Raw genomic sequence first — 25472 nt, forward strand, 5'->3', positions numbered from 1 at the left:
CACGGGGGTGGGGCTGGGGGGGACACGGTGGCCTCGGGGCCGCTGTCCCCGCTGGCTTTGGGGGCGCTTTGGGTTTGGTTTTGTCCCCGTTCCGCTCGTTTCGGGTCCCCGTTGGAGTTGGCGTGCGCGCGTGTGTGTGTGTGTGTGTACGGCGCTTCCCGACCTCTGCTGTCCGCGACGTGACTGCCGTGTCCCCCTCCCCTCCCCGACCCCCTCCTGACGCCCCCTCCCCATTTCTGACTCTGCCTTTCTGTACTGCTGGACATTTTAATAAATTTTTTTAACAGTTCAGCGACCCCCTCTGCCTGGCGGGGCTCCCCCGCTGCCTCCTCCCGGCTCCCGGGGCACCCCAACAACTCCAAGCAGCCTCAAAATCTCCCCCGGGGCTCCCCGTGTCGCATTCGCCACCCGCTCGCCGCGAGTCACCGCGCTGGTGGCCGCCCCCCGTGTCCCTGTCGCCGGCCAGCGCGGCCCCGCAAGGCGCGGAGATGCCGCTGGAATTTTTTTGGGGTGATTCCCTCCTAAAACACCCTCAATCCCCCACCCCCGAGGTTCCCGTGCCACCCGCGCTGTCCCCTCGCAGGGCTGTGACATTTCGGTCACTACAGGTGACCCCTCCCCACCCCGGGGTCCCCATCCCTGTCCTGCCACCCCCGCGGTGTCCCCGGGTCTCTGCGGGCTCTGTGACACCCCGGGGTGGCTCCGGCCGATCCTTGGATCCAATCCCGACAAATCCAAGCTCCGGGGAAGCTCCGGGAAAGCTCCGGGGAAGCTCCGGGAAAGCTCCGGGGAAGCTCCGGGGAAGCTCCGGGGAAGCTCCGGGGAAGCTCCGGGAAAGCCCCGGGAAAGCTCCGGGAAAGCTCCGGGAAAGCCCCGGGAAAGCTCCGGGAAAGCTCCGGGGAAGCCCCGGGAAAGCTCCGGGAAAGCTCCGGGAAAGCTCCGGGGAAGCTCCGGGGAAGCTCCGGGAAAGCTCCGGGAAAGCCCCGGGAAAGCCCCGGGGAAGCTCCGGGAAAGCTCCGGGAAAGCTCCGGGAAAGCTCCGGGCGCTGCCGCCCAAGGGCACCGAGCCCCCCGCCCCAAGGACGCAGCGGAGCCGCTCTCAGCTCTCCAAAGCGGCCGAAGCTTTTATTTCATCTACGTCCGGGGCTGCCAAAGCCTGCGGCCGGTGCCCGGCCGGGGGGGCGCAGCGCCCGCCGCCCCCCGGCCCCTCCTCGCCCCGGCCCCGGCCAAGCCAAGCGCGCAGGAGCTGCCCCGGCGGAGCTGCCGAGGCTCCGAGCCCACCCCGCCGCCCCCCAAACCTCGCCCAGCGCCTCGGGGGGGATTTTTTGGGGCGGGGAGGGGGGACCTGCGGCACCTCCCGGTGAGGATGAGGAGGGCGGGGGCTCTGCGGCTCTTTAGCGCATGCAAACAGGCGCGTGGAGAAGCGAGAGCTGCGGGGAGCGGGGAGCCGGCCCCGCAACCGGCCGGGCTCCCCAAACCCCTCCCGCTGCCTCAGTGTCCCCGAGCGGCACCGCTGGCTCTCTCTCCATCCCGAGCTGCCCGCAGCTCCCCCGCACCGCTCGGGCTGAGGAGGGGAGCGATCCCCGAGCGATCCCGGGGGGTGCTGCCGACCTCTCCCAAGCCTCACACGCGTTCGGGGCGCCCCGCGGGCTCCCCCGGAGGAACCTCCCCGGCTTTTTTGAAGCAGTACACCCCGAAGAGCTTGTACTTCTTGTCGGGGAAGCCGAGGTTGCGCACGCCGGGCTCGCGGCCGCCGCAGCGGGCTCGGGGGTTGACGATGGGGTAGCGGATGCTGCCGTCCTCCAGCCAGCCGGCCTCGCAGCGGTCCAGCAGCTGGATCTTCCAGGCCGCGTACAGCTGGCCCACCTTGGCCACCGCCGCGCCGTTGTTCTTGCACGCCTGGACGGCCTCAGGGTAGCTGAGCTTGCGGAAGGTTTTCAGGAAGTAAACTTTGCCTGGGATGGGAGAGGGGGAAAGGGGTGGGGGGAGTGGGTTTGGTCTTTGAGAGGGGGAATGGGCTCTGCACGCCTCCGTGCCTCAGTTTCCCGTTGAGGGTTGAGGTCGGAGGTGAAGCAGAGGGCGCTGATTCCACCCCAAACCCCCCAAAAGCCCCAAACCTCCTCCGTGCCTCAGTTTCCCTCTGACCGTTGAGGTCGGAGGTGAAGCAGAAGGCGCTGATTCCACCCCAAACCCCGCCCCCCCCGTGCCTCAGTTTCCCCCTGACCGTTGAGATTGGAGGTGAAGCAGAAAACATAGAATCCACCCCAAACCCCAACCCCCCCCGTGCCTCAGTTTCCCCCTGACCGTTGAGATTGGAGGTGAAGCAGAAAACGTCAATCCCCCCCAACCCCCTCGTGCCTCAGTTTCCCCCTGACCGTTGAGGTTGGAGGTGAAGCAGAAAACATAGAATCCACCCCAAACCCCAACCCCTCCCCCCCGTGCCTCAGTTTCCCCCTGACCATTGAGGTCGGAGGTGAAGCAGAAGGCGCTGATTCCACCCCAAACCCCGCCCCCCCCGTGCCTCAGTTTCCCCCTGACCGTTGAGATTGGAGGTGAAGCAGAAAACATCGATTCCACCCCAAACCCCCCAAACCCCAGCCCCCCTCCCGTGCCTCAGTTTCCCCCTGACCATTGAGATTGGAGGTGAAGCAGAAGGCGCTGATTCCACCCCAACCCCCACCCCCCCCGCCATGCCTCAGTTTCCCCCTGACCGTTGAGATTGGAGGTGAAGCAGAAAACGTCAAACCCCCCCAACCCCCTCCCCGTGCCTCAGTTTCCCCCTGACCATTGAGATTGGAGGTGAAGCAGAAGGCGTCGTAGCGCTCGCTCTCCTTGTGCCGGTAGCCGTAGTTGCGGACCCCGCCGGGGGTGTCCTTGCGGCCGCAGTGCTCACGGGGCCGGGAGATCGGGTACTGCACCGAGCCGTCCTCCAGCCAGCCCGCGTTGCACCAGTCCAGCCCCTCCAGCCAGGCCTGGTGCAGCTGATCGTGGGACGCCAGGATCCCGTCCTGCTCCTCGCACGCCCGCTGAGCCTCGTGGAAGTTCAGGGTGTAGCGGCCCAGGCGAGGGTGGTACGGGAAAATCACCCCTGGGGAGGGAGGGAGGGAGGGAGGAGGGCTCGGAGGGAGGTTTGGGGTGTGGAGAATCGCGCTCGTGGTGGTTCCGGGAGGTTTGGGGAGGGTTTGGAGCTCGGTGAGAGGTTCTGGAGGGGGCGGGTGTGGAGTTGGGGTGGGGAGAATCGCGCTCCTGGTGGTTCCGGGTGGGGTTTGGGGAGGGTTTGGAGCCCCCTGAGAGGTTCTGGAGAGGGTGGGTGTGGAGTTGGGGTGTGGAGAATCGCGCTCTTGGTGATTCCAGGAGGTTTGGGGTGGGAAGAATCGCGCTCGTGGTGATTCCGGGAGGGGTTTGGGGTGGGTTTGGAGCGCGGTGAGGGGTTCTGGAGGGAGTTGGGGTGGGGAGAATCGCGCTCGTGGTGATTCCAGAAGGTTTGGGGTGGGTTTGGAGCTCGGTGAGAGGTTCTGGAAGGGGCAGGTGTGGAGAATCGCGCTCGTGGTGATTCCGGGAGGTTTGGGGTGGGGTTGGAGCCCTCTGAGAGGTTCTCTAGGGGGGAATTTGGAGTTGGGGTGTGGAGAATCGCGCTCCTGGTGATTCCAGAAGGTTTGGGGTGGGAAGAATCGCGCTCGTGGTGGTTCCAGGAGGGGTTTGGGGTGGGTTTGGAGCTCGGTGAGAGGTTCTGGAGGGGTTTGGGGTGGGGAGAATCGCGCTCCTGGTGGCTCCGGGAGGTTTGGGGTGGGTTTGGAGCCCCGTGAGAGGTTCTGGAGGGGGTTGGGGTGGGGAGAATCGTGCTCGTGGTGATTCCGGAAGGTTTGGGGTGGGTTTGGAGCGCGGTGAGAGGTTCTGGAGGGGGCGGGTGTGGAGTTGGGGTGGGGAGAATCGCGCTCCTGGTGGTTCCAGGAGGGGTTTGGGGAGGGTTTGGAGCTCGGTGAGAGGTTCTGGAGGGGGCGGGTGTGGAGTTGGGGTGGGGAGAATCGCGCTCGTGGTGGTTCCGGGAGGTTTGGGGAGGGTTTGGATCCCTCTGAGAGGTTCTGGAGGGGGCGGGTGTGGAGTTGAGGTGTGGAGAATCGTGCTCCTGGTGATTCCGGGAGGTTTGGGGTGGGGTTGGAGCGCGGTGAGAGGTTCTGGAGTTGGGGTGTGGAGAATGGTGCTCGTGGTGATTCCAGAAGGTTTGGGGTGGGTTTGGAGCTCGGTGAGGGGCTCTGGAGGGGGCGGGTGGGGAGAACCGCGCTTGTGGTGGTTCCGGGGGGGTTGGGGTGGGTTTGGAGCCCTCTGAGAGGTTCTGGAGTTGGGGTGGGGAGAATCGCGCTCATGGTGATTCCAGAAGGTTTGGGGTGGGGAGAATCGCGCTCGTGGTGATTCCGGGGGATTTGGGGTGGGTTTGGAGTGCGGTGAGAGGTTCTGGAGGGGGCGGGAGTGGAGTTGGGGTGGGGAGAATCGCTCTCGTGGTGATTCCAGGAGGGGTTTGGGGTGGGGAGAATTGCGCTCGTAGTGGTTCCGGGAGGGGTTTGGGGTGGGGTTGGAGCCCCGTGAGAGGTTCTGGAGTTGGGGTGGGAAGAATCGCGCTCCTGGTGGTTCCGGGAGGTTTGGGGTGGGTTTGGAGCCCCGTGAGAGGTTCTGGAGGGGGCGGGTGGGGAGAATCGCGCTCGTGGTGATTCTGGGAGGGGTTTGGGGTGGGTTTGGAGCGCGGTGAGGGGTTCTGGAGGGAGTTGGGGTGGGGAGAATCGCGCTCGTGGTGGTTCCGGGAGGTTTGGGGTGGGGAGAATCGCGCTCGTGGTGGTTCCGGGAGGGGTTTGGGGTGGGTTTGGAGCTCTCTGAGAGATTCTAGAGAGGGTGGGTGTGGAGTTGGGGTGTGGAGAATCGCGCTCGTGGTGATTCCGGGAGGTTTGGGGTGGGTTTGGAGCCCCGTGAGAGGTTCTGGAGGGGCAGGTGGGGAGAATCGCGCTCGTGGTGGTTCCGGGAGGTTTGGGGTGGGGAGAATCGCGCTCGTGGTGATTCCAGGAGGGGTTTGGGGTGAGTTTGGAGTGTGGTGAGAGGTTCTAGAGAGGGTGGGTGTGGAGTTGGGGTGTGGAGAATCGCGCTCGTGGTGATTCCAGGAGGGGTTTGGGGAGATCTGGGGGTTTGGGGTGGCGGGGAAGCCAAAATCGCCAAGAGGTTCTGCTCTGGGATCTGGGAAAATGGGAATTCTGCTTGGGAGAATTGCCTGGAAAATCTCTCTTTGTCCCTCAGTGAGGATTTTGGGGAGATCTGGGGGTTTTGGGGTGGCGGAGAACCCCAAACTCCAGGAGATTACACTCGAGGGCGGGGGAAAATGGGAATTCTGGTTGGGAGAATTGCCTGGAAAATCCCACTCATCGTCCCTCTGCGCAGTTTTGGGACATCCAGGGTTTATTTTTGGGATGGCAGAGAATTCCAGGAGATTCTGCTCTGGGATTTGGGAGCATCGCTGGTGCCCCTGTGGGGTCCAGCCAAGTCCTGGCACCCCCAAACTGTGCAAAAATGCGATTTTCCCCTTTCCCACCCTCAAAATGTGTCCCTGAACCCCTAAAAAACCAAGATTTCCCCTTTTCCCAAAATCCCGGAGCTGCCACACCCCTGTGCCCAGTCCTTTCCGTGCCACCCCCAAACCGCACCCCCTGAACCCCTAAAAAAGCATTTTTCCCCTTTTCCATCCCCAAACCGCACCCCCTGAACCCCTAAAAAAGCATTTTTCCCCTTTTCCATCCCAAAACTGCATTCCTGAACCCCTAAAAAAGTTTTTTCTGCCTTCCCTATCCCAAAACTGACCCCTGAAAAAGCTTTTCCCCCTCTCCCACTTCTCCAACCCCTAAAAATGCATTTTCCCTCCTTTCCCATGCCCAAACTGCATCCTGTGACCCCCTGAAAAATCTTTTTCCCCCTCTCCCACCTCCCGAATTCCTAAAAAATCCTTTCCCCCCCTTTCCCATCCCAAACCCGCACCCCCTGAACCCCTAAAAAACCTTTTTCCCCCCTCTCCCACTTCCCGAACCCCTAAAAATTCATTTTCCCTCCTTTCCCATCCCAAAACTGACCCCCTAAAAAACCTTTTCCCCCCTCTCCCACTTCCCGAACCCCTAAAAATTCATTTTCCCTCCTTTCCCATCCCAAAACTGAACCCCTAAAAAAGCTTTTTCCCCTGTCCCACCTCCCGAACTCCTAAAAAATCCTTTCCCTCCCTTTCCCATCCCAAAACCGCATCCCCTAAACCTCTAAAAAAGGTTTTTCTGCCTTTCCCATCCCAAAACTGACCCCCTGAAAAAGCTTTTCTCCCCTCTCCCACTTCGCGAACCCCTAAAAAAGCATCTTTCCCCCTTTCCCATCCCAAAACTGCATTCCCGAACCTCTAAAAAAGCATTTTCTGCCTTTCCCATGCCCAAACTGCATCCTGTGACCCCCTAAAAAAGCATTTCCCCCCTTTTCCATCCCAAAACTGATCCCGTAAGAAACCTTTCTCCCCCTCTTCCATCTCCCGAACCCCTAAAAAATCCTTTCCCCCCCTTTCCCATCCCAAACCCGCACCCCCTGACCCCCTAAAAAACCTTTTCCCCCCTCTCCCACTTCCCGAACCCCTAAAAATTCATTTCCCTGCCTCCCCACCCCTGCCCCCAGCGCTCTCCCCAAACCCTCACCCTCCTCACTTCCACCACCCTCCCAAAACCCCCAAAACCCCCAAAACCCAACCCCCCGAAGCCCCGGGAAGATCCCGAATCACCTTCCAGGTCCAGTTTGACCACGCCGGTGTCATCCTCCAGCTCGTTGGTCACCTCGCACTCGTAGCGCCCGTGGTCCTGCAGGGTGACATTGCGGATGATGAGGCTCGCGTCCCCCGCCCCGTCCTCCTGCAGCGCCGTGCGGCCCCGGTAGGGACCTGGGAAAAACAGATGGACATCGTTTTGGGGGGGTTTAGAAGGTTAATTAAAAGGATAATTAGGAGAAATAAATATAAAGTGTATAGATAGGGGCGGGTGTCTCTGTATTCAGCTCGCTGATAAAGGATTGGCCCTTAAAAACCCTGCTACAAATCCATAAATTCTCATTAATATCCATAAATTCTCATTAATATCCAAAATTCTTATTAATATCCATAAATTCTCATTAATATCCATAAATTCTCATTCATATCCATAAATTCTCATTAATATCCATAAATTCTCATTAATATCCATAAATTCTCATTCATATCCAAAAATTCTCATTAATATCCAAAAATTCTCATTAATATCCATAAATTCTCATTAATATCCAAAATTCTTATTAATATCCATAAATTCTCATTCATATCCATAAATTCTCATTAATATCCACAAATTCTCATTCATATCCATAAATTCTCACACATATTCAAGCATTCTTTTTAGGATCTTTGGGGTTCTTCTGTTTAGTTTTAAAAGGTTAATTAAAAGGATAATTAGGAGAAAAATTCCCTTCCCCCTTCCCAATAGATCAGTTGTGAAAAAGGAGGTTCACAGAATTTTTATAGAATAGAATAATATATATATTATGTATATATATATATATATATATATATATATATATATATAACCCTGCTACAAATCCAAAAATTCTCATTCATATCCAAAAATTCTCATTAATATCCAAAAATTCTCATTCATATCCAAAAATTCTCACACATATTCAAACATTCTTTTTAGGATCTTTGGTGTTCTTCTGTTTAGTTTTAAAAGGTTAATTAGGAGAAAAAAATAAAGTAAAATATAGAGATAGGGGCGGGTGTCTCTGCATTCAGCTCGCTGATAAAGGATTGGCCCTTAAAAACTCTGCTACAAATCCATAAATTCTCATTAAAATTCTCATTCATATCCAAAAATTCTCATTAATATTCAAAAATTCTCATTAATATCCATAAATTCTCATTCATATCCATGAATTCTCATTAATATCCAAAAATTCTCATTAATATCCAAAAGTTCTCATTAATATCCAAAAATTCTCATTAATATCCATAAATTCTCATTCATATCCATAAATTCTCACACATATTCAAACATTCTTTTTAGGATTTTTGGTGTTCTTCTGTTTAGTTTTCAAAGGTTAATTAAAAAGATAATTAGGAGAAATAAATATGAAGTGTATAGATACGGGCGGGTGTCTCTGCATTCAGCTCGCTGATAAAGGATTGGCCCTTAAAAACCCTGCTACAAATCCATAAATTCTCATTAATATCCAAAAATTCTCATTAATATCCAAAAATTCTCGTTCCTATTCAAACATTCTTTTTAGGATCTTTGGTGTTCTTCTGTTTAGTTTTAAAAGGTTAATTAAAAAGATAATTAGGAGAAAAAAATAAAAAGTATACAGGTAGGGCCGGGTGTCTCTGCATTGTCCCTTAAAAACAGAATCCTGCTACAAATCCATAAATTCTCGTTCATATCCAAAAATTCTCACACATATTCAAACATTCTTTTTAGGATCTTTGGGGTTCTTCTGTTTAGTTTTAAAAGGTTAATTAAAAGGATAATTAGGAGAAATAAAATAAAGTATATAGATATGGGCGGGTGTCTGTGCATTCAGCTCACTGGCAAAGGATTGGCCCTTAAAAACCCTGCTACAAATCCATAAATTCTCATTAATATCCATAAATTCTCATTAATATCCATAAATTCTTATTCATATCCAAAAATTCTCATTAATATCCAAAAGTTCTCATTAATATCCAAAAATTCTCATTAATATCCAAAAATTCTCATTAATATCCAAAAATTCTCATTGATATCCATAAATTCTCTTTCATATTCAAACATTCTTTTTAGGATCTTTGGTGTTCTTCTGTTTAGTTTTTCTCTTGCCCCCTTCCCAATAGATCAGTTGTGAAAAACAAGGTTCACATCATTTTTATAGATTAGAATTATATATATTTTATAATTTATATATTATTTTTATATATATTTATAATTTATATATTATTTTTATATATATATATAATTTTTATAGATATATATTATAATTAATTTTATATTTTAATTTTATAGAATTTAAAAGGTTAATTAAAAAGATAAAAAAGATAAATATAAATATAAACAAATATAAATATATAAAAATATAAATATAAATATAAATATAAATATAAATATAAATATAAATATAAATATAAATAAATAAAAATGAAAATAAAATAAAAATAAAAATAAAAATAAAAATAAAAATAAAAATAAAATAAAAATAAAAATAAAAATAAAAATAAAAATAAAAATATAAATATAAATATAAATATAAATATAAATATAAATATAAATATAAATAAATAAAAATAAAAAAAATAAAAATTAAAATAAATAAATAAAAATAAAAATATAAATAAAAATAAAAATATAAATAAAAATAAAAATAAAAAAATAAAAATAAAAATAAAAATAAAAATAAAAATAAAAATAAAAATAAATAAATATAAATATAAAATGTATCTATAACAGACCGAACGCCCTCCGGGCCGTGCCCAGGGCCACGAACACGTCCTCGAAGCTCATGGGTTCGGTGACTTTGGTCCATTTCAGGCGGATCTGGGCCGGCTCGTGCGCGGTCACATCGTAGTGGTACCGGCAGGGGAGGATGATGGTTCCGCCCCGGTGCGTCACCACCTTGCCCGGGGCCGTTTGGACCACCACGGTACCGCTGTCACCCTCTGTGGGACCGGAACCGGGTCAGGAACCGAGCGGGACCGGAACCGGGTCAGGAACCAAGCGGGACCGGCGGGACCGGCACCGAGCGGGATCAGAACCGGGTCAGGAACCGAGCGGGACCGGAACCGGGTCAGGAACCGAGCGGGACCGGCGGGACCGGCACCGAGCGGGATCAGAACCGGGTCAGGAACCGAGCGGGACCGGAACCGGGTCAGGAACCGAGCGGGACCGGCGGGACCGGCACCGAGCGGGATCAGAACCGGGTCAGGAACCGAGCGGGACCGGAACCGGGTCAGGAACCGAGCGGGACCGGCGGGACCGGCACCGAGAGGGATCAGAACCGGGTCAGGAACCGAGCGGGACCAGAACCGGGTCAGGAACCGAGAGGGACCGGCGGGACCGGCACCGAGCGGGACCGGAACCGAGCGGGATCGGAACCGGGTCAGGAACCGAGCGGAACCGGCGGGACCAGAACCGGGTCAGGAACCGAACGGGACCGGCGGGACAGGTACCGAGCGGGACCAGAACCGGGTCAGGAACCGAGCGGGACCAGCGGGACCGGCACCGAGAGGGACCAGAGGGACAGGTACCGAGTGGGACCAGAACCGGGTCAGGCATTGAGGGACCGGAGGGACCGGCACCGAGTGGGATCAGAACCGAGCGGGACCGGAACCGGGTCAGGCAGCGAGAGGGACCGGAGGGACCAGCACCGAGAGGGATCAGAACCGGGTCAGGCAGTGAGAGGGACCGGCGGGACAGGTACCGAGCGGGACCGGAACCGAGCGGGACCCGCGGGACCGGAACCGGGTCAGGCACCGAGAGGGACCAGAACCGGGTCAGGCATCGAGAGGGACCGGAGGGACCGGCACCGAACGGGATCGGAACCGCGTCAGGTACCCAGTGGGACCAGAACCGGGTCAGGTACCGAGCGGGACCGGAACCGAGTCAGGCACCGAGCGGGACCGGCGGGACCGGCACCGAGAGGGACCGGAACCGGGTCAGGCACCGAGCGGGACCGTAACCGGCACTGGCACCGAGCGGGACCGGAACCGGCACCGGCACCGAGCGGGACCGGCGGGACCCTCTGCAGGACCGGCACCGCCTCAGGTACCGAGCGGGACCGGAACCGGGTCAGGCACCGAGCGGGACCGGAACCGGCACCGAGCGGGACCAGCGGGACCCTCTGCTGGACCGGCACCGCGTCAGGTACCGAGCGGGACCGGAACCGGGTCAGGCACCGAGCAGGACCCGCGGGACCGGCACCGAGCGGGACCGGAACCGAGTCAGGCACCGAGCGGGACCGGAACCGGGTCAGGCACCGAGCGGGACCGGCGGGGCCGGCCACCGGCCCGGGCCGCTCGGGGGAGGGGGCGGAGGAAGCGGGGTGGGAATGTGGGGATGCGCTTTGGGGGAAATTCCCCGGTTTTGGGGTTAAAGCAGAGTGGGAATGTGGGGATGCGCTTTGGGGGAAATTCCCCGGTTTTGGGGTTAAAGCAGAGTGGGAATGTGGGGATGCGCTTTGGGGGAAATTCCCAGGTTTTGGGGTTAAAGCAGAGTGGGAATGTGGGGATGCGCTTTGGGGGAAAATCCCCGGTTTTGGGGACAAGGAAAGGACGGGGATGTGAGGATGCTCCTTGGGGGGATTCCCAACTTTTGGGGTTAAGGCAGGGTGGGGACGCGGGAGCATCTTTGGGGTTGTGCTCCCCTTTTTGGGGGGTGAAGGAGGATGGGGATGTGGGAACGCACTTTGGGGGGAATTCTCCTCTTTTAGGGACGAGAAAGGATGAGGATGTGGGAGGAATTCTCCTCTTTTAGGGGCAAGGCAGGATGGGGGCGCGGGGACACAATTTGGGGAGAATTCTCCTCTTTTTGGGCAAGGCAGGATGGGGGCGCGGGGACACAATTTGGGGAGAATTCTCCTCTTTTAGGGGCAAGGCAGGATGGGGGCGCGGGGACACAATTTGGGGAGAATTCTCTTTTAGGGGCAAGGCAGGATGGGGGCGTGGGGACACAATTTGGGGAGAATTCTCCTCTTTTAGGGGCAAGGCAGGATGGGGGCGTGGGGACACAATTTGGGGAGAATTCTCCTCTTTTAGGGGCAAGGCAGGATGGGGGCGCGGGGACACAATTTGGAGAGAATTCTCCTCTTTTTGGGCAAGGCAGGATGGGGGCGCGGGGACACAATTTGGGTGCAATTTCCCCCTTTTTCTGCAAACCCCAAGGAGCGCTCGGGACAATCCCAGGGAGGGCAGGGGGAGCCCAGCAGAGCTTTGAGGGGCTCCAAACCCGACACCCCAAAACCCAAAGCGGATCCCAAAGCCGTTCCGGGGGTCCCGACCCCACTCACCCATGACATGAACCACCTTCTTCCTGGTGGGCAGCGCCTCGGGGGCGAGCAGGGCTCCGAGGAGCAGCAGCGCGGCGGGGCCAGCGGCCCAGGGGATTTGGGGACGCATCTGGGGGGGTCACAGAGCGCCCTCAGCACCCCCGAACCCCCCTCGGGACCCCCGCTCTGGCCCCCCAGGGGTGCCCAGCTCGAGGGGTGCCGACCCCCGCCGTGCTCAGGGCTGGGGGGGTCGCTGCTCCCCTCTCCCCAATCCCCCGGCCCCGCAGGGACCCCCCGGCTCTGAGCTCGGCGTGTCCCGCTCGCTTCCAGGCGGGATGAGAATTCCATGGCGGCCGCGGCTCCCGGGTTATTTCTGGCACCCCTGGAAGCTGAACTGATGGGAACGGAGCGGGCAGAGACCCCTCCCCGAGACCCCCCCGGGCCGCGCCCCCTCCCCAAGGACGGAGCGGAGGGGGCGCGGGGAGGAGCCCCCCCTTCCTCGGGGGGCTGCGGTGCCGAGCCCCGCGCTCTTGGGGTGCCCCAAATGCCAGCCCGGCCCTGGCTGCCCCCTCCCCGGGGCAGGGGGAGAGGGTCAAACCCTCCCGGGGGTCCCGGTGATGGATCCGGGGGCAGGGGGTGGTGGGAGCCCCCCGGGGGTCGTGGTGATGGATCCGGTGGGAAGGGGCGGTGGGAGCCCCCCGGGGGTCCCGGTGGCGGATCCGGGGGCAGGGGGAGAGGGTCAAACCCTCCCGGGGGTCCCGGTGATGGATCCGGGGGCAGGGGGCGGTGGGAGCCCCCCGGGGGTCGCGGTGCCAAGGCCCGGTAAGAGCGAGCAGAGCAGCCCCGGTGCCCGGTCCGGGGGCGGATGGAGCGGCCCCCTCCCCACGCCGGGGGTCGCGGTGCCCGGTGGGGGCAGGGGGAGCGGGAAGCCCCCCCGGACATGCCGGTGGGAGCTGCGGGGGCGGGAGGAGCGGGGCAGCCCCGCGGGGGTCCCGGGAGCGCTCGGGGCAGCGGCTGCGGCGGTGGCGGCGCTCGGCGGGCCCGGTGCGGTGTTGCAGTGCGGGACACTGCGGCGGCAGCCCCGGGGCTGCGGGACTCCGGTGCCCGGGCGGGGACAGCGCAGCGCGGGGGGAGCCCCGATCTTTGCCCCCCATAACCAGCGACCCCCGCCCGTCGCGTCCCTCCCGGTGCCGGGGGTCCCGTCCCGGTGTCCCGCAGCGGAGGGAGCGGCGGCCGCAGCTCCGCACTCACCGTGTGCCCGGTGCCGGCCCGCGGGAGCGCGCGGGTGCCGCCGGTACCTCCTCCGGTACCTCCTCCGGTACCTCCTCCGGTACCTCCTCCGGTACCTCCTCCGGTACCGCCGGTGCGGCTCCGCGCAGGGGGCGACACCGGGAGCTCGGCCCGGCCCTGCCCCGGCTCCCGGCGCTGCGCAGGGCCGGCTGCTCGCCAAGGTCACCGGCCTGCCCGGTGTCCCCCGGTGTCTCCCGGTGTCCCCCGGAGCCCCCCCGGGACCCCCGGGCCGGGAACGCTCGGGGCACGAGGGGTCGGGTCCGGTAAATCCCCGCAAGGGCGGCTGTGCCCACCCCAAAATCCCGGTACCAGCCCCCCACGTGTGCCCACCCCCCGAATTCTCCCGCACCCCGAGCCCACCCGCAGCCGCTCCTGCACCCCCAGACCCCCGCGGACACCCCGGTACCGACAGGGACCCCCGGCCCGGCCGCCCCCTGCCCCCCAAAGTGCCCGGGGGTGCTGCGGGGACAGTCCCGGTGTCACGGGGGGACCTCGCTGGGCACAGCGGGGACGCGGGCTCGGGGCGAACCTGGGCTCCTTTATTTTGTGACCCTGGCGCTGTCCCCACCCCCGGGACCGGGACCCCCGGAGCCCAGCGGGACCCCCGGGACCGGGACCGGGACCCCCGGGACCCCCGGGAGGGACCGCGGCTCCTGAGTCCCCCCAGCAGCGCCACCGGGGCAGGGCCGGGGCTGCAGCGATGTCCCCGCGGAGCATCCCGGGGTCCCCACAGCTTTTGGGGGAGCGGAGCATCCCTGGGGACACCCTGGGGACACGTCCGGGGACACCTCTGGGGACATCTCTGGTGACACCTCTGGGGACACTTCTGGGGACACCCCTGGGCACCTCTGGGGACACGTTCGGGGACACCCCTGGGCACCTCTGGGGACACCTCTGGACACCTCTGGGGACACCCCTGGGCACCTCTGGGGACACCTCTGGGGACATCCCTGGGGACACTTCTGGGGACACCCCTGGGCACCTCTGGGGACACCTTTGGGGACACCTCTGGGGACACCTCTGGGGACACCCCTGGGCACCTCTGGGGACACGTTCGGGGACACCCCTGGGCACCTCTGGGGACACTTCTGGGGACATCCCTGGGCACCTCTGGGGACACCTCTGAGGACAGAGCGCGGAGCGGGGCGAGAGGCACCGGGCGGGATCCGCCGGGGTGGGGACAACGGGACCGGGATGGGGACAGCAGGTCCCGGGTGGTGACAGCAGCCCCAGGGTGGTGACAGCAGCCCCGGGGTGGTGACAGCAGCCCAGAGGGGACAGCAGGACATGTCACAGGTATTTCTTGTGGCGGGCCGTGCCGGGGGCAGCGGGGAGGAGGAGGAAGAAGGCCGGGGAGCGCAGGCAGCGCAGCGCCAGGAGCTGCGGGCCCAGCGCGTACAGGACATTGGAGAGAAGGAAACTCCACAGGACCTCGTCGGGGGTCTGGTACGGGAACGGCGTGCGGGGGTGCAGCGAGGAGCCCACGTGTGCGAACTGAGCCTGCGGACACCGGCACGGCCCGCGGGGGTGAGCGGACACAAAACCCGCACCTAAAACACCGACCCTAAAAGCCCGGCCCCAAAACCCCGGGCCTAAAACCCCGCACCTAAAACCCCGGCCCCAAAACCCGCACCTAAAACACCGACCCTAAAACCCCGCACCTAAAACCCCGCACCTAAAACCCCGAGCCCAAAGGGGCAAAATCCCGGACCTAAAACCCCGACAGGAAAGGGAGCAAGATCCCGGACCTAAAACCCCGCACCTAAAACCCCGAGCCCAAAGGGGCAAAATCCCGGACCTGAAACCCCGACCCCAAAGGGACAAAATCCCGGACCTAAAACCCCGGACCTAAAACCCCGACCCCAAAGGGACAAAATCCCGGACCTAAAACCCCGGACCTAAAACCCCGACCCCAAAGGGGCAAAATCCCGGACCTAAAACCCCGACCCCAAAGGGAGCAAGATCCCGGACCTAAAACCCCGCACCTAAAACCCCGAGCCCAAAGGGCGCAGTGCCCTGGCCCTAAAAGGTGCAAATCTCCCGCCCCAAAGGGTGCAAAACCCTGCCCCTAAAAGGTGCCAAACCCCGGCCCCAAAGGGAGCAAAACCCCGGACCTAAAACCCCGACCCCAAAGGGCACAAAATCCCTGCCCCAAAGGGCGCAAACTCCCGGACCCAAAAGCCCCGGCCCCAAAGGGAGCAAAACCTCGCCCCTAAAAGGTGCAAACCCCGTCCCCAAAGGGCTCAAACCCCGGCCCTAAAAGGAGCAAAACTCCGTCCCCAAAGGGCTCAAACCCCGGCCCTAAAAGGAGCAAAACTCCGGCCCCAAAGGACTCAAACCCCGGCCCTAAAAGGAGCAAAACTCCGGCCCCAAAGGGCTCAAACCCCTGACCCCAAAGGGTGCAAACCCTGGCCCCAAAGGGTGCAAAACCCCGGCCCTAAAAGGTGCAAACCCCGGCCCCAAAGGGGTTTTTCATCCTATCTATAGCCCCGCGTCTCTCTCTTTCCTACTCGTGTCCCACTAATGCCGGGTTCTGTCCAAATCCACCGAGGCTGAAGCAATTATCCACCAGCCGAGCTGCTCCACTTGGCCACGGCTCTGCCCCCCAAATCCGGATATGTCCCCCAAATCCCGGGATCTGCCCCCCAAATCCGGATATGTCCCCCAAATCCCGGGATCTGCCCCCCAAATCCGGATACATCCCCCAAATCCCGGGATCTGCCCCCCAAATCGGGCTGTGTCCCCCAAATCCCGGGATCTGCCCCCCCAAAACCGAGATCTGCCCCCCAAAACCGGGATCTGCCCCCCAAATCCCGGGATCTGCCCCCCAAATCGGGCTGTGTCCCCCCAAATCCCGGGATCTGCTCCCCAAATCCCGGGATCTGCCCCCCAAATCCGGATATGTCCCCCAAATCCCGGGATCTGCCCCCCAAATCCGGATATGTCCCCCCAAATCCCGGGATCTGCTCCCCAAATCCCGGGATCTGCCCCCCAAATCCCGGGATCTGCCCCCAAATCCGGATATGTCCCCCCAAAATTGGGATCTGCCCCCCCAAACTGGGATCTGCCTCTCGAACCGGGATCTGCCCCCCCAAAACCGGGATCTGCCCCACAAATCCTGGGATTTTAGAGCCACCCGCTTGGATTTTCCCCCCAAATCCCGGGATTTCGGGTTTTCCGGATGGGAATTCCCCCCAAATCCCGGGATTTCGGGTTTTCCGGCCCCACCTGCGCCACAGCTCCGGCCACCACGAGGCTCCAGTCGGGCAGCCAGGAGCAGGCGGGCAGCGCCAGCCCGTAGATGGCGAGGATGAGGAAGGGCAGCAGGTAGAACAGGTAGATCAGCATCTGAGGAGGGGGACAGGCGGTCTGAGACCCCCCGCTGGCTCCCGGGGGACCCCCGGGGGGGGCTGAGACCCCTCCCCGCCGCACCTGAACTTTGGGGTAACCCACGGGGTCGCGCAGGTAGGGCTCGTGCAGGTAGGTGTAGTCGAAACAGGAATCGGCCGGGCAGTCCAGGACCACCTGAGGGGGTGGGAGAGGGCAGGGGAACCTCCCTGGGACCCCCAAATCCCTCCTAGGGACCCCCGAAATCCTCTTCGGGACTCCCAAATCCCTCCCCGGGACCCTCAAATCTCTCCTCGCGACCCCCGAAACCCTCTCCGGGACCCTCAAATCTCTCCTCGGGACCCCCGAAACCCTCTCCGGGACTCCCGAGAACCTCCGGGACCCCCAGATCCCTCCTCGGGACCCCTAAATCCTCCCCGGGACCCCCAAATCCCTCCTCGGGACCCCCAAATCCCTCCCTGGGACCCCCAAATCCCTCCTCGGGACCCTCAAAACCCTCTCCGGGACTCCCGAGATCCTCCAGGACTCAAAAAACCCTCCTCGGCATCCCCGAAATCCTCTCCGGGACCCCCAAATCTCTCCTCGGGACCCCCGAAACCCTCTCTGAAACCCCCGAGATCCTCCCCGGGACCCCCAAAATGCTCTCCGAGACCCCCCAGCTCCTCCCCGCTACCCTCAAAACCCTTCCAGGGACCCCAAAATCCTTCCTCGGGACCCCCGAAACCCTTCCCGGGACCCTCGAGACCCCTCAGCCCGCCCCAAAACCCCTCCAAGAGCCCCCTGAGCCCCTCCAGCACCACCTGAGACCCCCCAGGACTCCCCAAAGCCCCTCCAAGAGTCCCTCGAGCCCTTCCAGGACAACCCCAAAACCCTTCCAGGACCCTCCGATCCCCTCCAGGACCCCCCGAGCCCCTCCAGGATCCCCCGATCCCCTCCAGGATCCCCCGATCCCCTCCAGGACCCCCCGAGCCCCTCCAGGACAACCCCAAAACCCCTCCAGGATCCCCCGATCCCCTCCAGGACCCCCCGATCCCCTCCAGGATCCCCCGATCCCCTCCAGGACCCCCCGAGTCCCCCCCCAGCGCTCACCATCCCCCTGAAGAAGGTGAAGGCAGCGGTGAGGATGAGGATGAGGATGAGGAGCAGGTCCTGGGGTCGCTGGTAGAGGGGTTTGCGCTGCTCCTCCGCGATCTGGGCCGGGGAATTGGGGATTTTTGGGGGTCCGCACCCCCTGCTCCAGCCCTGGCCCCCCCAGACCCCCCCAGGCCGGTCTCACCTGCTCGGGGCTGAGGTTCGGCAGCGGCCGCGGCTGCCGGAACAGCCGGAGCCCGGCCCAGGTGAGGAGGAGGAGGTAGGGCAGGCTGAAGAGGAAGGACGGGCTCAGCTCGGGGCTGTATTTCCCTGCGGGAGAGAGCGCGGGGTGGGCACGGAGCCTTCCTCCTCCTCCTCCTTTTCCTCCTCCTCCTCCTCCTCCTCTTCCTCCTTTTCTTTCACCTCCTCTTCCTCCCCTTTCTCCTTCTCCTCCTCATTTTCCTCTTCCTCCTCCTCCTCTGTCTCCTTATCCTTCTCCTCTTCCTCCTCTTCCTCCTCTTCCTCCTCTTCCTCCTTTACTTTCACCTCCTCTTCCTCCCCTTTCTCCTTCTCCTCCTCATTTTCCTCCTCTTCCTCCTTTTCCTCCTCTTCCTCCTTTACTTTCACCTCCTCCTTCTTCTCTTTCTCCTTCTCCTCATTTTCCTCCTCTTCCTCTGTGTCTCCTTATCCTTCTCCTCTTCCTCCTCTTCCTCCTCTTCCTCCTCTTCCTCCGATATTTTCACCTCCTCCTTCTTCTCTTCCTCCTCCTTCTCCTCCTCATTTTCCTCCTCTTCCTCCTTTACTTTCACCTCCTCCTTCTTCTCTTTCTCCTTCTCCTCATTTTCCTCCTCTTTCTCTGTGTCTCCTTATCCTTCTCCTCTTCCTCCTTTTCTTCCTCCTCTTCCTCCTTTTCTTTCACCTCCTCTTCCTCCCCTTTCTCCTTCTCCTCCTCATTTTCCTCCTCTTCCTCCTCTTCCTCCTCTTCCTCCTCTTCCTCCGATATTTTCACCTCCTCCTTCTTCTCTTCCTCCTCCTTCTCCTCCTCATTTTCCTCCTCTTCCTCCTTTACTTTCACCTCCTCCTTCTTCTCTTTCTCCTTCTCCTCATTTTCCTCCTCTTTCTCTGTGTCTCCTTATCCTTCTCCTCTTCCTCCTTTTCTTCCTCCTCTTCCTCCTTTTCTTTCACCTCCTCTTCCTCCCCTTTCTCCTTCTCCTCCTCATTTTCCTCCTCTTCCTCCTCTTCCTCCTCTTCCTACTTTACTTTCACCTCCTCCTTCTCCTCTTCCTCCTCCTCCGTCTCCTTATCCTTCTCCTCTTCCTCCTTTTCTTCCTCCTCCTCCTCCTCCTCCTCCTCCTCCTCCTCCTCCTCCTCCTCCTCCTCCTCCTCCTCCTCCTCCTCCTCCTCCTCCCCGTTTCCCGGTGCTCCCCCGTTACCGATCAGGTTCCCGAGCAGGAAAACCACGGCGCTCATCAGCAGCGAGCCGAGCCAGAAGAGCCCCAGGCCCCGGTAATTCCTCCTGCGGGGACCCCTCCCCAAAATCAGCCGGGGCTTTCCACCCGCTCGGGATCACCCCTGAGACCCCTCCCCAAAATCAGCCGGGATTTTCCACCCGCTCGGGATCACCCCTGAGCCCCCCGAGACCCCTCCCCAAAATCAGCCGGGGCTTTCCACCCGCCCGGGATCACCCCTGAGCCCCCCGAGACCCCTCCCCAAAATCAGCCGGGGCTTTCCACCTGCTCGGGATCACCCCTGAGCCCCCTGAGCCCCCTCCCCAAAATCAGCCGGGGCTTTCCACCCGCTCGGGATCACCCCTGAGCCCCCTGAGCCCCCTCCCCAAAATCAGCCGGGGCTTTCCCCCCGCTCGGGATCACCCCTGAGACCCCTCCCCAAAATCAGCCGGGGCTTTCCACCCGCTCGGGATCACCCCTGAGACCCCCGAGACCCCTCCCCAAAATCAGCCGGGATTTTCCCCCCGCTCGGGATCACCCCTGAGCCCCCTCCCCAAAATCAGCCGGGGCTTTCCACCCGCTCGGGATCACCCCTGAGACCCCTCCCCAAAATCAGCCGGGGCTTTCCACCCACTCGGGGTCACCCCTGAGCCCCCTCCCCAAAATCAGCCGGGGCTTTCCCCCTGCTCGGGATCACCCCTGAGACCCCTCCCCAAAATCAGCCGGGGCTTTCCCCCCGCTCGGAATCGCCCCTGAGCCCCCTGAGCCCCCTCCCCAAAATCAGCCGGGATTTTCCACCCGCTTGGGATCACCCCTGAGACCCCTGAGCCCCCTCCCCAAAATCAGCCGGGATTTTCCACCTGCCTGGGATCACCCCTGAGACCCCTCCTCAGGAAATCCGGGATTCCCAAGCCCCCTCCTTGGGGAAATCCGGGGGTCCCCGCCCCCATCCCGGGGAAATCCGGGATTCTCCCGCCCCCGTCCCGGGGTCCCGGGGGTTCCCCAGTCCCCCAGCCCCACTCCCGGGGAAATCCGGGATTCTCCCGAGCCCATCCCGGGGAAATCCGGGATTCTCCCGCCCCCGTCCCGGGGTCCCGGGGGTCCCCGCACCCGGTGCCGATGGCCGCGGCCATGGCCAGGCCCAGCCCGTAGTGCACGGTACCGTCCCAGTAACACGTGAGGAGCCCGTGAGCCGTGCGGAGCTGGGGATCGGCCTGCGGGACACGGGAGGGGACAGCCGGTCACACCGGGGAGGGGACAGCCGGTCACACCGGGGAGGGGACAGCCGGTCACACCGGGGAGGGACACCGGGGACAGCGAGACAGGACCCCCGTCACACCGGGGGACAGCGGGAGGGGACAGCCGGTCACACCGGGGACAGCGGGACACGGGAGGGGACACGGGACACGGGAGGGGACAGCCGGTTACACCGGGAGGGGACAGCGGGACACGGGAGGGGACACGGGACACGGGAGGGGACAGCCGGTCACACCGGGGATGGGGACACCGGGAATAGGGGTAGGGGTCACACCGGGGGAGGGGACAAAGGGAGGGGACACTCGGTCGCACCGGGAGGGGACACCCGTGAGGATACTGGGGGTGGGGATAAGGGGTCACACCGGGAATGGGGATACTGGGAATGGAGACTGGGTTATGGGGTGTCTCTGGGGTCTGTGGGGTCTGTGGGGTGTCTGTGGGGTGTCTGTGGGGGTTATGGGGTGTCTGTGGAGTGTCTGTGGGGGTTATGGGGTGTATGGGGGTGTCTGTGGGGGTTATGGGGTGTATGGGGTGTCTGTGGGGTCTGTGGGGTGTCTGTGGGGTATTTGTGGGGTTATGGGGTGTCTGTAGGGCACCTCCCGCACGTAGAGCTCAGTGAAGCCCGAGATGATCCCGTCCTCCTCCAGTGCGATGAGCAGATCCACGGCCGACACGAAGGAGAACAGCAGCAGCACTGTGGGGTGTGGGGCTCCGTGTGGGTCCCAAACCCCAAACCACAAACCCCAAACCCCAGATCCCAAACCCCTGCTCCGTGTGGGACCCCAAACCACAAACCACAAACCCCAAACCCCAGATCCCAAACCCCAGACCCCAAACCCCTTGCTCTGTGTGGGCCCCCAAACCACAAACCACAAACCCCAAACCCCACACCCCACACCCCACACCCCAAACCCCAGACCCCACACCCCAGACCCCAGACCCCAAACCCCAGATCCCAAACCCCAGCTCCGTGAGGGCCCCCAAACCCCAAACCCCAGACCCCAAACCCCAGACCCCAGACCCCAGACCCCTCACCCCAGATCCCAAACCCCAGACCCCTCACCCCAGACCCCAAACCCCAAACCCCAGACCCCAAACCCCAGACCCCACACCCCAGACCCCAGACCCCAAACCCCAGATCCCAAACCCCAGCTCCGTGAGGGCCCCCAAACCCCAAACCCCAAACCCCAGACCCCAAACCCCAGACCCCAGACCCCTCACCCCAGATCCCAAACCCCAGACCCCAAACCCCAAACCCCAGACCCCTCACCCCAGACCCCAAACCCCAGACCCCAAACCCCAGACCCCAAACCCCTCACCCCAGAACCCTCACCCCAAACCACACACCCCCGCTCTCACCGCAGTACAGCGGGTCCTGGCAGAGGCCGATGGAGCCGCTGAGGATGAGGAGCAGCAGGATCAGGATCGGGATCAGGATCAGGATCAGGGCCGGGCCCGGGGGGCCGCTGTGGGATCGGGAACGCTCCAGCACCGGCCACGGCCCCAGCCCCGTTCCCAAAAACTCCGCTGTTCTTGGGATTGGGATCAGACCCCACTCCCAGCACAGACCCCAGAGGGGGAATCCCAAAGGGGGAATCCCACAGGGGGAATCCCAAAGGGGGAATCCCAAAGGGGGAATCCAGAGGGGGAATCCCACAGGGGGAATCCCACAGGGGGAATCCCAAAAGGAGAATCCCAAAGGGGGAATCCCAAAGGGGGAATCCCAAATGGAGAATCCAGAGGGGGAATCCCACAGGGGGAATCCCAAAGCGGGAATCCCAAAGTGGGAATCCAGAGGGAGAATCCCACAGGGGGGAATCCCAAAGCGGGAATCCCGAAGCGGGAATCCCAAAGGGGGAATCCCAAAGGGAGAATCCCAAAGGGGGAATCCCAAAGGGGGAATCCCAGAGGGGGAATCCCAAAAGGAGAATCCAGAGGGGGAATCCCACAGGGGGAATCCCACAGGGGGAATCCCAAAGGGAGAATCCAGAGGGGGAATCCCACAGGGGGAATCCCAAGGGGGGAATCCCAAACGCAGGGCGGGGTCCCAGCAGGGATTGGGAATGCGGTGAATCCCAAAGGACGGGTGGGTCTGTCCCATTCCCGGGGCTCTCTCCCGGTCCCTGTTCCCCATTCCCGGTGTCTCCCCCATTCCCGGTGTCTCCCCCATTCCCGGTGTCCTCCCGTTCCCAGTGTTCCCATTCCCGGTCTCTCCCCTCTTCCCGTTCCCCATTCCCAGTGTTCCCATTCCCTCTCTCTCCCCCATTCCCATTCCCCGTTCTCGTTCCCCATTCACAGTGTTCCCGGTGTTCCCGGTATTCCCGGTGTTCCCGGTTCCCATTCTCGGTATTCCCGGTGTTCCCATTCCCGGTGTTCCCGGTATTCCCGGTGTTCCCGGTTCCCATTCCCGGTATTCCCGGTGTTCCCGCTCTCACCCGGCGCTCAGGGCCGCTGCCGCGGGCAGGGCGAGCAGGGGGGCGGCCAGGCCGGCCGGGCCCGCGGGGAACTGCATCGGAACCGGCCCCGCCGAACCGAACCGGCCCCGCCGCTCCCGAACCGGCCCCGCCGCTCCGGAACCGGCCCCGCCGAACCGAACCGGCCCCGCCGAACGGAACCGGCCCCGCCGCTCCGGAACCCGGCCCCGCCGCTCCCGAACCGGCCCCCGCCGATCGGAACCGGCCCCCGCCGAACCGAACCGGCCCCGCCGCTCCGGAACCGGCCCCGCCGCTCCCGAACCGGCCCCGCCGCACCGGAACCGGCCCCGCCGATCGGAACCGGCCCCGCCGCTCCGGAACCGGCCCCGCCTCACCGGAACCGGCCCCGCCGAACCGAACCGGCCCCGCCGATCGGAACCGGCCCCGCCGATCGGAACCGGCCCCGCCGCACCGGAACCGGCCCCGCGGACTTTGCCCCGGCTGCGCCCTTAAAGCCACAGGGACACCGCGACAGCGGGGACAGCCCGGGAGAGAGGCGGGGATAGACCGGGATAGACCGGGACAGACCGGGACAGAACCGGGATAGAACCGGGATAGAACCGGGATAGAGCCGGGACAGAACCGGGACAGAACCGGGACAGAAACGGGAGAGACGGGGACAGACAGGGACAGAACCGGGACAGCCCGGGACAGCCCGGGACAGCCCGGGATGGAGCCGGGACAGAACCGGGATGGAGCCGGGATAGAACTGGGATAGAGCGGGACAGAACCGGGACACGGGCAGGGACAGAGCGGTCCTGGAAGGGAGAAAAGGAATCCTGGGAATAAGGAAGGATGGGGGGAACGATGGGGGAGGACGGACTGGGATCCCGAGAAACGGACGGGAATCCGGGAAAAGGACTGGGATCCGGGAAAAGGACGGGAATCCGGGAAAAGGACGGGAACTCGGGAAAAGGACTGGGATGCCGGGAAAAGGACTGGGATCCGGGACTGGGATCCCGGGAAAAGGACCGGGATCCGGGACTGGGATCCCGGGAAAAGGACTGGGATCCAGGACGGATCCCGGGAAAAGGACAGGGCCGGACACTCGTGGCTCGGGCCGAGGCTCCCCGAGCGCTTCCTGAAGGATCCAACCGCTCCAAGGAGCTTTGGGAATTCGGGAATGGGAGGGAGGGACGAGGCTTTTCCCACTTTTCCAGTTCAGCCGCGGCTCCTCAGATCCGGGAGAGGGAAGGAACAAAGCCCAGCCTCGATCCAGGATTTTCGGGAAGGAGCGGGAGAGGCCGCTCCAAGGTCTCACATCCCCCCGGGAACTCGGAATTCCTGAACATTTATCCCGGATTTTCGGGAAGGAGCGGGAACAGCCGCTCCAAGGTCTCCGCATCCAGCCGGGAACTCGGAATTCCTGAACATTTATCCCGATTTTCGGGAAGGAGCGGGAACAGCCGCTCCAAGGTCTCACATCCCGCTGGGAACTCGGAATTCCCAAACATTTATCCCGGATTTTCGGGAAGGAGCGGGAGAGGCCGCTCCAAGGTCTCACATCCCGCTGGGAACTCGGAATTCCCGAACATTTATCCCGGATTTTGGGGAAGGAGCAGGAACAGCCGCTCCAAGGTCTCACATCCCCCCGGGAACTCGGAATTCCCAAACATTTATCCCGGATTTTCGGGAAGGAACCGGGAACGGCCGCTCCAAGGTCCCACATCCCGCGGGGAACTCGGAATTCCCGAACATTTATCCCGATTTTCGGGAAGGATTGAAGGAAACGCGGAATTCCCAACCCCTGGAACAGCATTCCCAGGCTTGGGAATGGGCTGGAAAAATTCCCAAGGAATGAAAAACTTCCCGAGGATCCTCAGCTCCAGCCCCGCCTTTTCCTCGGGAATTCGGCCCCGTTCCTGGGGAATTTTCCCGGCTGGATTTTGCCCTGGGACACGCCCGGGAATGTTCCAGCCGGGAAAAAACCTTGGGAATAAACCTTGGGAATGAACGGGGTCCGGCCTCAGCCCCAGCGGAGGAAATATCCCGACATGGGAAGGGAAAAAAATGGGAATTTTGGGGATGATTCCATGGGAAAAGTTCTGGTTTTTCCTGGGGAATCCCGAGCTTGGAAGGAGCGGGAGAGGAAATTGAGGCTGGGGTGGGGAAATGGAGGGAAAATGGGAAAAAATGTGGGGGAAAAATGGGGGAAAAAGGGGGGAAAATGGGGGAAAAATGGGGAAAAAAATGGGGAAAAATGGGGGGGAAAATGGGGGGAAAATGGGGGAAAATGGGAAAAAATGGGGGGAAAAATGGGGGGAAAAATGGGGGGAAAAATGGAGGGAAAAATGGGGGAAAATGGGGGAAAATGGGGGAAAATGGGGGGAAAAAATGGGGAAAATGGGGAAAAAATGGGGGGAAAATGTGGAAAAATGGGGGGAAAATGGGGGGAAAATGGGGAAAAATGGGGGGGAAAATGGGGAGAAAAATGGGGGGGGAAATGGGGGGAAAAATGGGGAAAAATGGGGGGAAAAATGGGGGGGGAAAATGGGGAAAAAATGGGGAAAAATGGGGAAAAAATGGGGGGGGATGGGGGAAAAATGGGG

The 25472-nt window shown here is 60.2% G+C and overlaps 2 protein-coding genes across 4 annotated transcripts; both read right to left on the bottom strand.

Annotated features, from left to right (window-relative positions):
- Positions 1-1220: 1220 nt before the first annotated feature.
- On the bottom strand, positions 1221-13490 carry HAPLN4 (hyaluronan and proteoglycan link protein 4). Its single transcript, XM_058858991.1, has 6 exons — positions 13287-13490; positions 12057-12165; positions 9505-9711; positions 6784-6939; positions 2785-3087; positions 1221-1954 (listed from the first exon to the last, which is right to left on the bottom strand). Exons 2-6 carry the CDS (start codon positions 12163-12165, stop codon positions 1623-1625), a joined length of 1107 nt encoding a protein of 368 aa, XP_058714974.1. The 5' UTR covers positions 13287-13490; the 3' UTR covers positions 1221-1622.
- Positions 13491-13900: 410 nt separating this feature from the next.
- Positions 13901-23079, bottom strand: TM6SF2 (transmembrane 6 superfamily member 2). Of its 3 annotated transcripts, none has more exons than XR_009279736.1 (11): positions 22885-23079; positions 21809-21915; positions 21046-21143; positions 20303-20406; positions 19178-19260; positions 17950-18074; positions 17763-17864; positions 16758-16850; positions 16554-16673; positions 14456-14825; positions 13901-14171 (listed from the first exon to the last, which is right to left on the bottom strand). XR_009279736.1 is itself a non-coding variant. In XM_058858990.1 (10 exons), the coding sequence occupies exons 1-10, from the start codon at positions 22959-22961 to the stop codon at positions 14616-14618; spliced, it is 1119 nt and encodes a 372-aa protein (XP_058714973.1). In that variant the 5' UTR covers positions 22962-23079; the 3' UTR covers positions 14418-14615. The 3 variants fall into 3 exon arrangements, 1 of the variants encoding a protein (XP_058714973.1); XR_009279737.1 differs by lacking the exon at positions 13901-14171 and adding an exon at positions 14249-14307; XM_058858990.1 differs by lacking the exon at positions 13901-14171 and having other exon boundaries at positions 14418-14825.
- Between the last annotated feature and the right edge of the window lie 2393 nt (positions 23080-25472).

The sequence above is a fragment of the Poecile atricapillus genome, chromosome 28 (assembly GCF_030490865.1).
Source record: "Poecile atricapillus isolate bPoeAtr1 chromosome 28, bPoeAtr1.hap1, whole genome shotgun sequence".
In the NCBI taxonomy this organism is placed as follows: Eukaryota; Metazoa; Chordata; class Aves; order Passeriformes; family Paridae; genus Poecile; species Poecile atricapillus.

Coding starts and splice junctions, on each gene's coding strand:
- HAPLN4 (XM_058858991.1), bottom strand. CDS start 12,165: ATGCGTCCCCAAATCCCCTGGGCCGCTGGCCCCGCCGCGCTGCTGCTC. Junction 9,712..12,056: donor GAAGGTGGTTCATGTCATGG/GTGAGTGGGGTC, acceptor CCGGTCCCACAG/AGGGTGACAGCGGTACCGTG. Junction 1,955..2,784: donor CTTCACCTCCAATCTCAATG/GTCAGGGGGAAA, acceptor CTCCCATCCCAG/GCAAAGTTTACTTCCTGAAA.
- TM6SF2 (XM_058858990.1), bottom strand. CDS start 22,961: ATGCAGTTCCCCGCGGGCCCGGCCGGCCTGGCCGCCCCCCTGCTCGCC. Junction 20,407..21,045: donor CTGAGCTCTACGTGCGGGAG/GTGCCCTACAGA, acceptor CGTGTCCCGCAG/GCCGATCCCCAGCTCCGCAC. Junction 17,865..17,949: donor CGAACCTCAGCCCCGAGCAG/GTGAGACCGGCC, acceptor TCCCCGGCCCAG/ATCGCGGAGGAGCAGCGCAA.